The sequence below is a fragment of the Rattus norvegicus genome, chromosome 6 (assembly GCF_021556685.1).
Source record: "Rattus norvegicus strain SHRSP/BbbUtx chromosome 6, alternate assembly SHRSP_T2T, whole genome shotgun sequence".
NCBI lineage: Eukaryota > Metazoa > Chordata > Mammalia > Rodentia > Muridae > Rattus > Rattus norvegicus.
Genome location: NC_141539.1, coordinates 75,389,787 through 75,405,993, shown reverse-complemented (window position 1 = coordinate 75,405,993; position 16,207 = coordinate 75,389,787). Strand labels below are relative to the sequence as shown.

The window sequence follows — 16,207 nt, the reverse complement described above, 5'->3', positions numbered from 1 at the left end:
GAATCATTTGTAACCTTTTATAGAAGGGGAGAAGGAATTTTTTTAATCAAATTTTTACGTAGTTTTTGAGATATTCAAGTTCTGTCTCTTCTCATACATAATCAATCCTTCTGCATGGGCTTGATGTTTGGGTATACTCGAGTAAATCACCAGTCAATAACCAGTATTTTTTCTAAGTCAGTTGGTAGTAAACAGTTCCACAGTTGGGTAAGGACAGGGTCAGAGCCTAGATTAGAGAAGGTAGGCAAGATAATGGTAATAGGTCCCTGTGGTGAGCTCTAATCCATATGAAGTGGATATGGCTTGACAGCAGCTTCAGAAATGTGGTAAGTTTTTAATAATGATACTTCTTTTGAAGCCAGTACTCAAAAGCATGGCCTAGTGGTTACCCTGGTAGTGACTGCAGTGATGTCTACATAAGGCATTCAGTATGTCATTGGAAGAGAGATGTTATTGCATGTCTTAGTTCAGATTGCTCATTCCATGTGAAGTAGCAAGTGTAGGGTTTTTGTCATACACATGGAGAGATGTCTCAGTGGTTTAAGAGCACTGACTGCGCTTCCAGAGGACGCAGGTTCAATTCCCAGAAGCTGCATGGCAGCTCAGAACTGTTTGGATTCTAGTTCCAGCGTGTTTGACACCATCACACAGACACACGCAGTCAAAACACCAATGTATATTAAATTTTAAAAAGATAAACACTAGTGTTAATAAATAGGTACTCAGTCACTAGTCATTTTATTGCTGACATAGCCAAGCTATTATACCAAGTATTTTTCCTGTTACAATACTTGAAACATTTTTTTTTCCAAAAAAAAAGAAACGTTACCTGCTTAAACATTTTCTTAGTCCTTGGAGTATATGCCTGTCTGTACACATAAAGTTAAGGATATAAATAGAAAAATACCGCAATCCTACATTTACTCAATGTAATATTTCAGCCATTAAGTTATGAAAACACTACAAAAGAAGCTAGATACATGAGTATATAAAATGTGTAGTTATGACTAGTACACAGAATAACAGCTGTCCTTGGCTGATTTTAAGAAAACATCAACGTGGGGCAAAATACTTAGACTTGATCTGTGTTTAAAAGCTGTCTTGTTTCCTTGCATGGTCAATGCAGAGTGATTAAAGAAGGAACAGTGCGTTGTGTCTAAGCGTCAGGTTCTTTTATTAAGCTAAGTAGCTTACCTATGCACTATGCATATTTGACCTCCCAACTTTAAGCCATGACATCTCCTCTTTCCTGAGTTTCTAAGGACCTGATTATCAAGCCAATCTAAATTGTGAGCTTCAAATGAATGTACATTTCCTTTAAACAGCTGTTGACATACTTTTTGACACTGGTAAGCTAAAAGTTATATAGGCATTGAGAACACAATTTGAACATTAGATCCCTTGTACGTATTCCTTGCGTTGTCAGAGTATCGGTTATTGCTGGGATTCTAAGAAATCTCTACAGATGCCTCTAATGACATCAGAGACAATCGGTTCCAATCCTGTAAACTCTCTGGTAAAGAAGGCGTGGGACTCTTTGGGTTTAGAGGCCATGTCTTTCAGGTCATCCAGAGGTGCCCAAGCCACACCAACAGAGAAGATGGTGATACCTAAAAAGTGGAAATATTTTAAATAAGTTAAAAATAGGCTTAGCTTACATATAAAGTTATATATTTCACACATTAATACATAGCTGCAGAGGAAACTGCCTAATTTTTAAGTGAAATTTATGCTGTTTTTAGGTAGACCACAGTCATTTTGATTATGGCAAGAAAAATTGGTCAAAACCAGAAGCTTTGCTATCAGCTGTTTATTAATAACCTGATGAAAACACTGAGATTGTCACCTTACTCAAGACTGCACTGAACAAGCTAGGAAAAGAAAGGAACTCTTAAAAGAAAGTGAATTAAGCTGATAGTTTATGTAGCAGGCACATGTTTGACAGAAGGGACTCCCTGCTATTGTCACTTTCAGATATCATCTTGAGGTCCTAATTAGCACATTAAAGTGAGACTGGCACAAGAGGACAGGTAAATGGGGAAGGTTGCATTGTCTGAGGAATAGGAACTAGTGATAATTTTATTTGTTCTACTTCAGTCTTTGAAATTATATGTACAAATTCAGTACTTAAAAATTGTAAATCTTAAGAGCTGGAGAAATGGCTCCCCAGGTAAGAACATTTGTTGTTCTTGCACCAGACCTATGTTCTACTTCCTGCACCCACATAGTTTACAGACATCCATGACTCCAGTTCCAGGACATCCAATGCCCCCTCGTGACCTTTATGGGCATCAGTTACACACTGTGCACATACATAAACACAGGAAAAACACTCAAATTTTTTGAAAAAAAGTCATTTTTTAAAATTGCTAGTCTTTAAATCAATTTGGTGAATAATAATAATCTAATAAAAACTCCCCTTGAGCTACATGTTGGTGGCACAGGCCTTTAATCTCAGCACTTAAGAGGCAGAGGCAGGAGGATCTCTGAGTTTGAAGTCCGCCTAGTCCACAGAGTGAGTTCCAGGACAGCCAGAGATGTTACACAGAAAAACAACAGCAAAGCCTCCCAAAGGGATTTCAGTGGAGCTTGGAAGAATTTCAACTCATTCAGACTCCAAAGCTCATAGAATATATAAATTCCACTAAAGGATCCTTTCTACAAAGATGCTGACTCCTAGACTTCACAGGACCCCTTCCTTAATCTTAATCCAAAGGACAACCATCTTACCTGCATCATGGGCAGCTGCAGCTGGACCTCGGACATCATCGTAGGACTGTCCATCTGTGACAATAACCAGGAAGTTTTTGTTGGGGCTGTCCCTTATGGGACCAAATACATTTCTAACAGTAAAGGAAATGGCATCACCCGTAGCTGTCCCACCACTCATGTAGCGTATATTCGCTAGGACAGCTAGGACGTTCTCTTTGGTGTTATAGTCAGTGAAACTGAATTCTGTGCGCTGATCATAAGTGAACTGTACAGCTGCTATCTTGGCTCCAATGTCTGAGATTTCAAATGTCTTCGCTATGTTAGAAACAAATTCAAGCATGAGGCGGAAATTGCTATCTCCAACGCTGCTGGAGCCATCAATCAGAAAGGCAATATTGACTGAGTTGTAACAGGTTTTGCTGCACATCATCTGTTCATGAGTACAGAGCTTCTGCACCAGAGGCTTTACATATTTTGTAGTGCCAAACCAGTTGGGCATGTGATAAGAGAAGAAGCCATTATTCCTGCACACAGCCTAATGGGAAAAGGCAGAAGATTAAAAGTTGATTAATATTCTGAAACTTATGCAGTACTGAAGAATGAACCTAGAACCTTGCACATGTCCCCAGCCCTTTTGTTACTATTCATTTTGAGCTATGGGGTCTTATTCAGTTGTCCAGGCGGGCCCTGAACCTGTTGCCTTGGCCTCATTGACTAGCTGGGATTACAGGTTTGTTGTTCTAGACTCATCAAACCTTACATGTTCAGTAATCTAGTTATAGGCTTGTCATGACTAGGCTTAAGAGACCCCAAACTGAATCACTCCTCCCCACTAACAAGAACCCTTGCACCTTACCTTGTCAACAAATGCAACATCTTGAACCATCCCCAGTTCTTCAGGGATGGGCTTGGCCACGGAAACTATAAATACATTGACACCAAACTCTCTGGCCACAATGCCTGCTTCCTCAATGTCATCAGAAGGCCAACCATCAATAAACACCACCACCACTTTTGGTATTCCTTTTCTCACACCAGTGTCTGCTGTAAAGAATTTCTGAGCAGTGTGCTTCAAAGCTTTTCCTAAGAACAAGCAAATAAGCAGCATTTGTGGTGGTCCAGATTATATTTCTATTTTAGGGTAATAACTGATGCCATTAAGAATTTAACTCGTGGATTTCAGTTAGCAAAATGATTATTAATTATCCTTCAGACCTGGTTTGGGCTTCATAGTCCACACTGCTTTCCCCTCCACCTTCCAGAAGTCTCACATTTCCTTCAGTTAACCAACAAATCACACCCTCTTGTGTACTCTTGCCCCTGCTGACCTATGAGGACAGCTAGGGATCAAGGAGCCTTCTGAAGTCTGCCCCACCTTCCTGCATTGGTTACGTGTTTATTTTTGATGGTAAACAGGTACTTTCCTAAAGAAGTAACTGACCTGTAAGGATTATAAACTCACAATGATGTAGAGTTTTTGTTTTGTTTTTAAGAATTATCAGCATCAGCCATGGCAGTCCCATCTTTAATCCTAGCACTTGGGAGGCAGAAGCAGGCAGATTTCTGAGTTTGAGGCCAGCCAGGTTTATAGTTCTGACCTATTGGTATATTTTCCATTTTAGTGAGTTGTCAGGTGATGGTATGCAGATCCTGCCAAAACTGAAGTGCTAGAAGTGTCACAAATGGCACAATGCTGCTTTCAGTTCTAATCTCTGTGTGCTTACCTGTGTTGGAGTTACCCCCTCGGAAACCTACTTCTTTTATGGCAAACAAGACATCTTTGGCCGAAGTAAAGTTTTTCAAGTAAAATTCTATTTTGGGGTGTTCACTATAAAAATGAAAAAAGAAAGTTTTTCAGGAAAGGCAAATAAACAGATGACCTTTAAAAAGTTTACTAGCAGAGAACCCAGGTTCCATTTCCAGAAGCAACATAATGGCTCACAACCATCTAACTCACGTCCAGAGGACCTAACACCCCTTCTGACCTCTGTGGGCACCAGCACCACACATGACTCAAAGACCTACATTCAGGGGGAAAAGCATAAGATGAATAAAAAAGTCAGACCCAGGTCTTTCTTAAACCACAATCAGCTAGCACATTGCTTCTCCTCCCTGGGAATGTTGCAAGTACAACAACAAGAGTGCAGCAGATGCGACAAGTACAGTTGCCTTGTGCAGCATTTATTGTATTTCTCATAATGGCCAAGCATATACAGTTTTGTTTCATATTTTCACAAGGTAGAATTATCCCAATCACTGAAACAGGTTCAGAACACTTAGGTAATATGTCTAAGAAAACATGGCTGCCTTTTAAATTCAGACTCAACTGGCTCCAAAACCATTCCAAATCTAGGTTGGAACAGGAATAACAGACTACATGGATGCAGCATGTTAAAGTAGGTCGGCTCTGGGTTCTGCCTTTAGTAGAAGGCACCAAGTAGGAAGCAAACAGTTGGATATGAGAGTACATCAGCAGTCTAAGCCGGTCTCTCAGGTCAGAAGACATTTTATTTTATTTTATTTTATTTTTATTAACTTGAGTATTTCTTATATACATTTCGAGTGTTATTCCCTTTCCTGGTATCCGGGCAAACATCCCCCTCCCCCCTCCCCTTCCTTATGGGTGTTCCCCTCCCAACCCTCCCCCCATTGCCGCCCTCCATTTAAATTATCCCTATGTGCATGGGTATTTTGCCTGCATGTTACATCAGTGCACCATGTGGATACCATATGCCAACAGAGGCCAGAAAAATCTGTGGGATGTCCTGGAACTGGAGTGACAGATTTATGTGAGCAGCCATGTAGGTAAACCTGTGTCGTTTGGAAAAGCAACCAGTGCTCTTATTCGCGGAGCCATTTCTAGTCCCTAAGATTAAGGGCAGGATACAAAGGAATGTACTGTAAAACACTACAATGTTTAAAAATTACATTTTTTTCTTATAAAGACTGATATTTGTCAATCCTAGTTATGAGATGTAAAGAATTTTCAATTCATTAGAGTCTGTGTTGAGGACTGGGTAGATGGTTCAGACCAGGACCTGGGTTCGATCCCTAGAACCCATGTAAAGAGAGCTGAGTGTGGTGACCTAGACTTGTGATCCTGGTGCTGGGAAGGTGGGTCCCTGGACATGCTGGCCAGCCAGCCTAGCCTACTTGGCTAGTTCCGGGTCTATGAAGTATCTGTTTAAAACAACAGAAAGTGGATAACACCTGAAGAGTAACACCTCAGGTTGTCTTCTACCTTCTGCACACACATGAATACGTGCTTGTGCCTGTGCTTGTGAGCACATGCACATGAGCACACACACACACACACACAGATACACACACACAGACACACAGACACACACACAGACAGAGACACACAGATATACAGACACACAGATATACAGACACACACAGATACACAGACACAGACACACATACACACAGACACACACACAGACAGACAGACACACAGATACACACAGACACACACACAGATACACACACACAGACACACAGACACACAGATACACACAGACACACACACACAGATACACACACACAGACACAGATACACAGACACACACACAGAGACACACAGATATACAGACACACACAGATACACAGACACACACAGATACACAGACACACACACACAGACACACAGATACACACAAAGACACACAGACACACACAGATACACAGACAACACACAGACACACATACACACAGACACAGACAAACACACACAGACACACACACAGACACACACAGATACACAGACACAGACACACACACATACAGAAACAGACAAACACACACACAGACACACATACACAGATACACACACACAGACACACACAGATACACACAGATACACAGACACACACAGACACACATACACACAGACACACATACACACAGACACACATACACACAGACACAGACAAACACACACACACACACAGACACACACAGATACACACACACACACACACACACACACACACGAGCATGTTAAGTAAAACAACAGCACATCTTTAAAGTCAGTATTTCATTTAAGCTTTTAGCATAAGTAGTCAATTTTTTGTCCAGTTTTGTTTGTTCGTTTGTTTAAGATAAGATCTATTCTCCTTCAACTCTTCAAGTGACAAGAAAAGCACAGACTTCACCTCTGCATGCCTGCTGGTTTCTATCAGCATTCCTAGTGGAATGCTAGGTCACAGAATCTCATTTCATGGTACAAACTTTTCAGTTTGTAGCCACTTCCAACTACTTAAATTCTAACCTAAGGAGATTCATCTTTTTTTTTTTTTTGCTTTGTTAATGATGCAAGGGTCATTCTGTTCTATTCAAATATGAGCTCTTTATTCTAGTGCTTCCTTAAGCAGAAAAACTCTGAATACATAAGTTAATGCAGCTTTCATTTTGAAAATGCATGGGGTTAATTAGCCCAAACAAAACAATATTAGAAAGGAAGTCATGCTGAATTGCCTCAGGGGATGTTTAAATCCAGTAGAGCTATAATAATCAAAATACCTCGAAAATATAAGTATCACTACCTAAGCCAGACATGATGGTATGCTGGTAATCCCAGTGCCTGAGAGGCAGAGGAGGAGCTTTGTGTTCAAGTCCACCCTGGTCTATAAAACAAAACAAAAAACAAAAACAAAAACAAAAACCAGTCAGCCAGCCAGCCAACCAACCAACCAACCAAACCAGCAGCATCACAAGGGAAAAAGAAAGAAAAAAATCAGCCCCTGAGACAAAGAAACTTGCCTAGGTATTCATGAAATTGATATTTCATTTTAAATCAATACATAAGGGGCTCAGTGTTTTAAAAACAAGGGGGATGGCTGTATTATATAGAAAAGTTAAATAACTTCTAAGCAGAGCTGACTATAAAAGGTAACAAGCAGACTTGGAAGGCAGAGTCAAGGGGATCTCTTGCACTGAAGGCCAGCCTGGTCTACAGAGCAAATTCCGGGACAGCCAAGCCTACACAGAGAAACTTGGTCTTGAAAAACAAACAACAAAAATGTAACAATCGGAATATTAGTGTTTGTGGTTGTGTGGGGCTACACACTGCTGATAATATTAGCTGGTCAACTGTCTAGAAAGCCACTTAGTAATTTTGTCAAAGACTTTGAAAGTGACTGAACTCCACGCCCAGGAATTCAGTTGAGTGAAATAATCAAAGATGGACAGAAAGCTGACAGAAGGCTTTATCACAGGACGCTGTGTAACCGTGAAAGGCAAGGGAAGAATGTCTACACGAGTATGCAAAGGAAAGTGCACATCTGCCTCAAGAAAATGCTAAAACACCAAGGGTGGGGGAGACAAACAGGGTTCAACACGTTTATAGACTGAATTGTAGGAAAGGGGAGCATGTGTTTAGAGGAACATCTTCTCAAATGCAGAAAGGAAACAACTTTATAAAGGCTTGCTCTGAGAAATGTATTTCTTTGTACCTAGCTTTGGAAGCCTCCTGTAAGGAACATACTACAGTGCTAAAACCCACCAATATTATTTTTACAGGCAGGAAGTGTAAGAGGTTATGTGTCAGAACATGGTCTGTGAATGAAGCTGCCTGAGGAGATTTCTAAGAGCTTATTAGAAAACGCCATGTAAACAAGACAGGAGGCTTGTGATTTCTGTTCCTCCATCACATGGGTTGCTCTTGGAACCCGCTCTCATGCCTCTCCAGGGTGTAATCATAGGAGTGGGTTTTACTTTAGATTATCGATCATTTTACCCATTTGTATTCAGAATGACATTTGCAGGTGAGGGCTGCCTTCATGGCTGTATACAGCCTAAACTCATGTGACACTGCAGTCGTGACTGTATACAGCTTGAACTCAAAGTCAGCTTTGCTCATATGACCTTTCTTAATCCTCAGAATGCCCTCAGACTATAAATTGTCTGATACCCTGAATAAAGTTGCCTACTGGATGAGACTCTAGTACACCTCATGTTTTTTAGGCTCCACTCTCCCAGGTTCGCATTGCCAACTAGAGTGGTAACAGCCAGCTTGGATCCCCAATGAAGGAATATAGAAAGGGCAACAACAACAACAACAACAACAACAACACCAGCAGCAGCAGAGAACAAAGTTCATGGCTGCTCCCTTCCAAAAGGAAAACTCAAGAACTAAGTGAAGCCGAGAAAGGTATTCATGTAAGGTTCCCAAGCTATTCTGCCCCCTTTCTGCATCTCCTACAGTTCATTAAGTCCTTTTATGCAATGGCTCACTGAGCCCTGCACAGTCTACCCAGGCAGTCTTTGATATTGTTGTTTGCAGTGTTGGAGATTGAGAACTTGCATGATGTGTACATGCAAGTGCTTTCAGAGATTTTTCTATTTGAAAGACTGGGTCTCACTATGCAGCCCTGGCTGGTCTATTTGCTAGGTAGCCCAGGCTAGTCTTGAACTCACAGAGATGAGTAGAAAGCTAACATAAGGCAATTGCCTGCCTCTGCCTCCTGAGTGCTGGGATTAAAGGTAGGCACCACCATGCCCAGCCATGTATAGACATTCTTAAATCCTGACTGTGCATAGTTTGGCAACTTGCCCAGATTTAAGTTATGTTCAACTGAAATGAAATGGTAAGTTATCACCATTCAAGACATCTGTAATCTCTTTATTTTATTAAAGTTGGTACCTGGCTTGAACGAGGCCCACGTGTGGTCCTTCGGTTCCAACTCCCAACATTAGTGCCACCTTCCCAACAAAATTCTTCTGCAAATTAAATCGGCGCTGCCCTATATTAAAGCTTCCATCGATGAGAAATGCAATGTCTGCCTTGCAGTCTACAGAGAGCCAAAGAAGGGCTTTGTTAGTCTCCGGAGCAGCAGAAGGAAACACCATTTCCCTGAACACTTAGCTTACCTTTATTGCCAGTCTTCTTCTCCGGTGTTTTCTTCAGTCTTTTACCTGAAACAAAGGAAGCTCACTCTTGGCAACAACAAGCAGGAACTTCCACCTGGGTGAGCCCATGGCAAGGGGTGCCATGCTTAGAAAGACTTTTAAGTTCTTTTCACGGTCTTCTGGGCTGGGAAAGCGATACTCCAACAGCAGCAACAACAAACACAGCAGAACTGTGGCAGGCCTATGGACTTGGTATGAATCTATCAGCGGCTTTGATATCTTAAACCCACAATTAAGGCAGGATTGGGAATACAGAGCCACATGGTTATAATGTCTTTGAATTTAAAATGGCCACTACCAGGGTCAGCGAGATGGAGCGACATGCAAGTGTGCTCGCTGCTCTTACCGAAGACCCAGGTTTGGTTCCCATCACTCACTTTAAGTTGCTCGAGTTACAATAACCTGTAACCTGGGCTCCAAAATAACCACTACTGTCCTGTGGGCCTGCCTTTGCCTGCACACACGGTGCACATAAACACACTCAAGCACGCACATAGACACATAAAGCAAATCTCGAATAAAGTAAACCTAAATTGTCGCTGTTCTGGAAGACGCTATCCCTGGATAGTTTCTGGTAGCAGACATACACTGATTTCTCTTAGCTGCACGACAGTGCAGGAACTAAGGGGGATTTCATGAAGCAAACAGTGGAAAACAGTCTCTGACCAGTTTTTCCTCACGGTCCATCAAATCAGGGAGAGAGAGAGAGGACCTCCCGAGAGTGGATGAGCTAGGTTATAATAAAGAAGAACTGTAAAATATAATGTTTCCATCCAAAAATGCATCAGTAAATGTGACATAGCTGCTTTGCTTCCTGCTATTAGTGCTATGAAGGAAAGCATCTGCCAACAACATCTATGGCTCCAAATTGTTGCCAGGTAACAGGGGAACAGCTTCGCATTTCCTACCTGAGGGCGGATTGGCTGTGGACACTGCCCGTCCCGTGGCTTCCTGGGTACTGCTTTTGCCTTCTGTCGAAATGAGAAGTTTATTGTTTTTCTCCTTCCTTCTCTGTCATTAGGACATTATGAATCTAAAATTCTACGTGATAATTAAGGGAGAAATAGTGACTCGGGTATAAACATCATACTGACCATTAGGTTTGGAGAACCAAAATGCATTCTGAGTGTATTTGAAAAGATCACCCAAATCTGAACTGCCTACTTTGACAGTTAGTTACCTGCTAAGTATCTAGGCATCCAGATCGCAAACAATTCAGATTTTGGTTTCCACTGTGGAAAGAGACATTGTCCCTCTGCCAGTCACCCAAGTTTGGTTTGGGTGAATTTATTCCATGGTTGACTTCTTAACTACTAGATTTTCCAGCACAAAAAAAACAAAACAAAACAAAACAAAACCATAGGGCTAAGAAAGTGGAGAACCCTTTGAGGGGAGTGGAGACAGTGTTTATACACAGCTGAAAACTGTGAAATTGTACCTACTGGTCACAGCGAAGGAAGCAGACCATCTGGAAAGGGTCTGAGACTGAATGCCATTGGCAGCCACCGAGGAATAGTTCTCTCTACCAGGAAGGCTATAGACACGCACTGGGCCCCCTGAGGTGCCAATCACTCCCCTGCAATGCAAGAGTTACAGCTGAGACGCTACCCAATAGAGAGAGCCATCTGCTGTTTGGATGGGTGAAGAAAATAGCCGAGTGGAGAAGTTGCCTAAGGATGCTTACTGCTGGCCCTTGAAGACCTGCCCTGCTTACAGAGAAACAAGTATGTCTGGAGAAGTGAGTTTGTACTGTCAAACTTGTAAAAGGGAAGATAAGAATACACTGGTATCCTGTTTCCCACATTTCAGAGATGCATAATTAATAAAGAGGTGTCAAATGTCTTAAAGTAGTTAACTGCATGTGCCCTTGCCTGTGTTTAAAAGGATCATACTTCTGCCTCTACTGTAGGATGGCATGGTATTGGCTTACCATAGTGACATCAGCAAGATATTTGACAACCCCAAGTTCAGTCTCCCCACGTGAAAGCCAGAACAAAGCCTGTGTCTACTTTAAGACTTGTGATGGAAGTCAAAACGATACCATGTGTAGTATAAAATCCCTACTACATACGACACGATGAGGACTATTTTAGAGTCATAGGAATGTAGCCGCCAAGCACTAATGCAGGGCTGGAGGAATTGCTCTGCGTTTAATAGAGCTTGCTGCTCTTCCAGAAACCCCAAGTTCAGTTCATAGCACTGTGAGGTAGCTCACAGACACATGGATTCAACACCTGCACCTGTCCTCCATGGACACACACACACACACACACACACACACACACACACACACTTTTAAAAATAATGTTCTCTGCTCATTGTCAGAAAGTTACCCTTGCACATTAGGCCATGCAAGAGTACCCATGAAAATCTCAAAATACTGCCAAAATTGACACCAAAAAGAAGCAAGCAGGCAGGAGAGGGGTCCACCCAGGAAAGGAAGTAATCACACCTGAGCTGATTCCCACCCCCTTCCATGTGCTCCGGCTTACCTGTGGACAGCAGCCCCGCAGATGCTGGACACCGAGGCATACACTATGTTCCCAAACACAGAAAATTCCTCCAGAGAGCAGCCTCCTGGGCAGAGAACATCTGCTTTTTCTTTCCGGATATCCAGGCCTCTGGTAAAGCAGGTGATGGGGATGGGCACTGAAGAGAAAGGGCACGTGTGTAAGAACTCCTGGAGGGCATTGCAGGGGACGTGAGGTGTGGGGCTGTGTTTATTCCCCCGATTTCTATACTGCTACCAAAACACCGACTTAAACGTGGACACCATTTTAAATATTAGCAATCCAAAGGGGTTTCCAATTTAATCTAGGGCCCGGTTGCTACAGACATCTAATGTGACATTGTTCCCAGTTCTTCATCAACTTGGAAAATGTAACTGAGAGTACATCAGAATGAGAAAATAACGTAATCTTTGATCTAGACATAAAAAGTCCTAATTGTGACGAAACTGTCCATAGTTATTTATGATGACGGTAAGTCTATATTGAGCCTTAGTCTTCAAGCTGTCCTTCCCAGGGGGCTGTTTAGCCGGGTTACCTGATACATTCTGGGCCTCACAGTCCCACATTCACACAAACCAACCAGTTAACTGGTGCCTGGATCGGCAGAATGGGATTTACTCCCACATTTTACAAATGAGGAAATGAAAGTCATAGAGTTAGCCAGCCTATGGAGCACTCCACAACTCCCAAAGGATAGGACACAAGGAAGTTAGTCTTCTATTTGCTTCTGACTGAATCTCTCCCAGATCTGTCCAAAGGGATATTATTATTATTATTATTATTATTATTATTATTATTATTATTATAGAAAGCACTGCTAATATGCTTAAATCTTACAATCAGTCAGACCAATAATATATGCAGTTTTGGACCCAGAGTAGCTCACAAAGCCAGCCCAGCACTCAGGAAACTGAGGTGGGAAGATTGCCTTGAGTCTGAGGCTAGAGCGGGTTACACAGTGGGCTCAGCCTGCGCCACAACGACACCCTTCAAAAATGCAAACAAGCAAGAAAGTTACTACCAAAGGTGTTAATTTGTCAGATTACAACAAACAGCAAAATGGTGGTCTGTCAACTTACTGATGAGTAAATAGAGATTAAGGTTATTAAATACGACTTTCCGAACACAGGGAATTGAAGTTATCCAAGACAGACTTTAAAAAAAAAAAAAAAAGTCTCCCTCATCGGGCAAGATAGGGGATGGTTTTGCAAGTTGAGTAACTTGTCTCTGCCAAGGACCCTTGTCTAGGCTGCTACCCGGACCGCGGAAGTAAGGGGAAGACGCAAGGTGCTATATCAATTTCTCAGGCTCGATTAAAATCCTAACTTCAGATAGGAGTCTAGCACCTCTATCAAATAACCCCAATCTTTTCCGTTTTCAGTGATGGGGATGGGGGTGGGAGTGGGGCGGCGGCGATGGCCCTGAAATCCTTGGACCCAGACTGTCTGGAGCTGCTAACACTTGCTTCGTTGGGCAAAAGGTACTTACCCTTTCTACTTTGAAGAAAGGCAAACCTAAGATTTTTAGAAACGAAACTGCCTCTTACACCGCAGAAAAGACACCGAACCACACTCGGACTTCTACGTGGAACAAACTCTTTTGAGGCTCCCAGTGAGCGATAGGAACCGCCGACGTTGTTCTCCATAGAGGTTACAAGCAACGGTAAGGTGATCGGACTAGGTGGGACCATGACCTGAGCAGCCCTCCTCTGTGGGCTGGGACCAAACAGTTGTCCCCAGTAACTCCGGACGAATGGTCCCGGGGCTACGTGGTGTGCGCCCGGGAAGGAGGCACGGACCAACCCCGGGGACACTGGCGTGGAAAAACAGGTAAGCCCGAGGGGTGCGTTGGAAATGGGTGCGGGCGGGCCTCCGCCTCTCCAGCCCCGCATCCCTCCGCAGATCCTCAGCCTGCGTGGACTGACCCTGTCCTCCTTCCTCCGCCCGCACCTAACTCACCGGCTCCCTCCGCGCGCGCGAGCCGAGGCAGCAGCAGCAGCAGCAGCCACGCACCTGCGGAGAGAGGAGAGCGAGGTGGCTGCAGCCTCCGCTCGCGCGGGAGGGCGGGGACGGGGCGTGTACCCACCGAGGCAGAGAGCAGGGCTCCAGGACGAGGGCATGGCGGGGGTCTGCGTGGACCTGCGGGAGAGTGGGGCGTGAGCGAGGCTCGCCGGGGACCGCACGGCCCTGCGCTCCTCGGAAGCGGGCGACGGCGGGAGAGCCCGGCGGCTGCAGATCGAGCAACTCCAGACGCCCTATGCCACCTCGGACCAGGACGCACAGACCCTGTGTATCACCCCGGGTCCCGCACCTGCGTGGGATCCGCCCGGCAACACCCGAGTGCGGTAAGCGCGGCTCTGCAGCCGCTATAAAGGCGGGCGACGCGCATGAGCACTGTGCGGGGGGCGCGGGTGGGGGCTAGGAGCGGTCCCCCGCTCCCCCACCTAGGGCGGTGGCCCGCCAGCTCCGCCCTCGGCCCCCCGACGGCACCCGGGGGAGGCCAGCGCACTGGCGCCTCTCCCTGCGGTGTGGGGATTCACTGGGGAGGCGTGAAGGTCGCCAGTGGTGTCCCGGGGACTTGTAGGGAAAAGGAGTCAGAGCTCTCTTGGGGACACGCCTAGGGACGCTCAGGGCATGCAGGGTACCGGACAGAGACGCCGCCTTGAGGGAATTGAGGGGCCCCTCCTCAAGTCGCTGCAGGGGGCAGAGCAGTCAAGCCACCGGGTTCTGAGAACAAAACTTCCCAGCTTCGCGCCCTGTGTGAGCAGTGCCTACTTTTAAAATAAAACCAACCCGAATTTGGTGAATGTTTTGGTGCAAAACTTGTCCTAGGGGAGTTCTTTTCTGACGGAAAACGCTTTTCCCTGTTGGGTCATTTGTGGTAAAGGGCAGTAGGTACATTGTAGAGTGCCCCTAACGTCGGGGCAGGATTTACACCTTTTTTCTTCTGTCTCCAGATCAGGAAAGATGCAACCTTGTTTGTGTTTCCAGTCTCAAATCTGGTGATTACATAGGACTTCTATCATAGTAACTTTTCCTGAAGGGCACGGAGAAAGAACAGAACCCATAAGGGAGCGAGCGTTCTGACAGACCTGCGAGGTAGCTGGGCACTCCAGACCTGGACAGTCCTGCTTTAGTTTAGTTTAGTTTAGTTTAGTTTAGTTTAGTTTAGTTTAGTTTAGTTTAGTTTAGTTTAGTTTAGTTTAGTTTAGTTTTGAGACATGGTTTTAATGTAGTCTGCGATGACCTTTAATTCATTATCCCCCTGCCTCAGCCTTCTGCAGTGCCATGTATGGACCGTCATGCCTGTTTCAATACCTGTTTTAGATCTAGCTTTATTTAGTTATAATTTATATCATAGAATCCATCCATTCAAAGAACAGTACTCAATGACTTCAAGTAAGTTTATGATCCTCATCTTAGACCAATTTCAGAATATTCAATCACATCAAAAATGATGCCTCCCGGCAGGCCCTTTCTTCACCACCACGTGACCTCAGCAATCTACTTCCTCTCCCTACAGATTTGTCTTTCATGGACATTTATGTAAGTGGAGTCCTACGCTAGCGAGCCTGATGTTAAGGTTCGACTATGCTGAAGTGTGCGGGGAGCTTCCCCATCGGCTGAACAGCCTTCGCCTGGGCAGAAAGCCTCGGTGTTTTCACCAGGCAGCCTGGTTTGACTTCTTTTACCACCTGGATGTCGTCTGAGGGGGAAGAGACAAAATTGCTTGATTGGTGGATTGAGAAGTACTGGATGTTTCTTTTCATGGCTGCCTGAAAGATTTGATCCCTTTCATGAGAGACCCGTGCTTTTCTCGGAAGTCTACTTAACCATCCTTGATATTTTCCATGGAAGAAAAATTGAAGATGAAGACGATTAAAACTGTCTTTTTCATGATCATTCTTTGTGTGCCCTACACCAAGGTTGGATAGGCTCCTCCAGTCAGGCTGGAGAAACTGTATGATGTGCTATGGTTAGTTGCGGGGCAGCAGCTCAGGCAACATGGCCGAAGAGGTGCCAGGCAGAGTCCCTGCAGGGCACAGGCCCTGATGCCGTTCCACAGTGATCTGG

General features: G+C 44.2%; 1 protein-coding gene across 2 annotated transcripts; it reads right to left on the bottom strand.

Moving 5' to 3' along the window:
- Window positions 1-715: 715 nt before the first annotated feature.
- Coch (cochlin) lies at window positions 716-14,477 on the bottom strand. 2 transcript variants are annotated; one of them, NM_001108710.2, is given in 12 exon segments: window positions 720-1,610; window positions 2,731-3,247; window positions 3,569-3,795; window positions 4,437-4,540; window positions 9,359-9,506; window positions 9,586-9,630; window positions 10,533-10,595; window positions 11,067-11,200; window positions 12,117-12,273; window positions 14,093-14,146; window positions 14,220-14,272; window positions 14,445-14,464. In NM_001108710.2, coding segments are annotated over 11 exon segments (1,659 nt in total). In that variant the 5' UTR covers window positions 14,254-14,272; window positions 14,445-14,464; the 3' UTR covers window positions 720-1,434.
- Window positions 14,478-16,207: the final 1,730 nt, after the last annotated feature.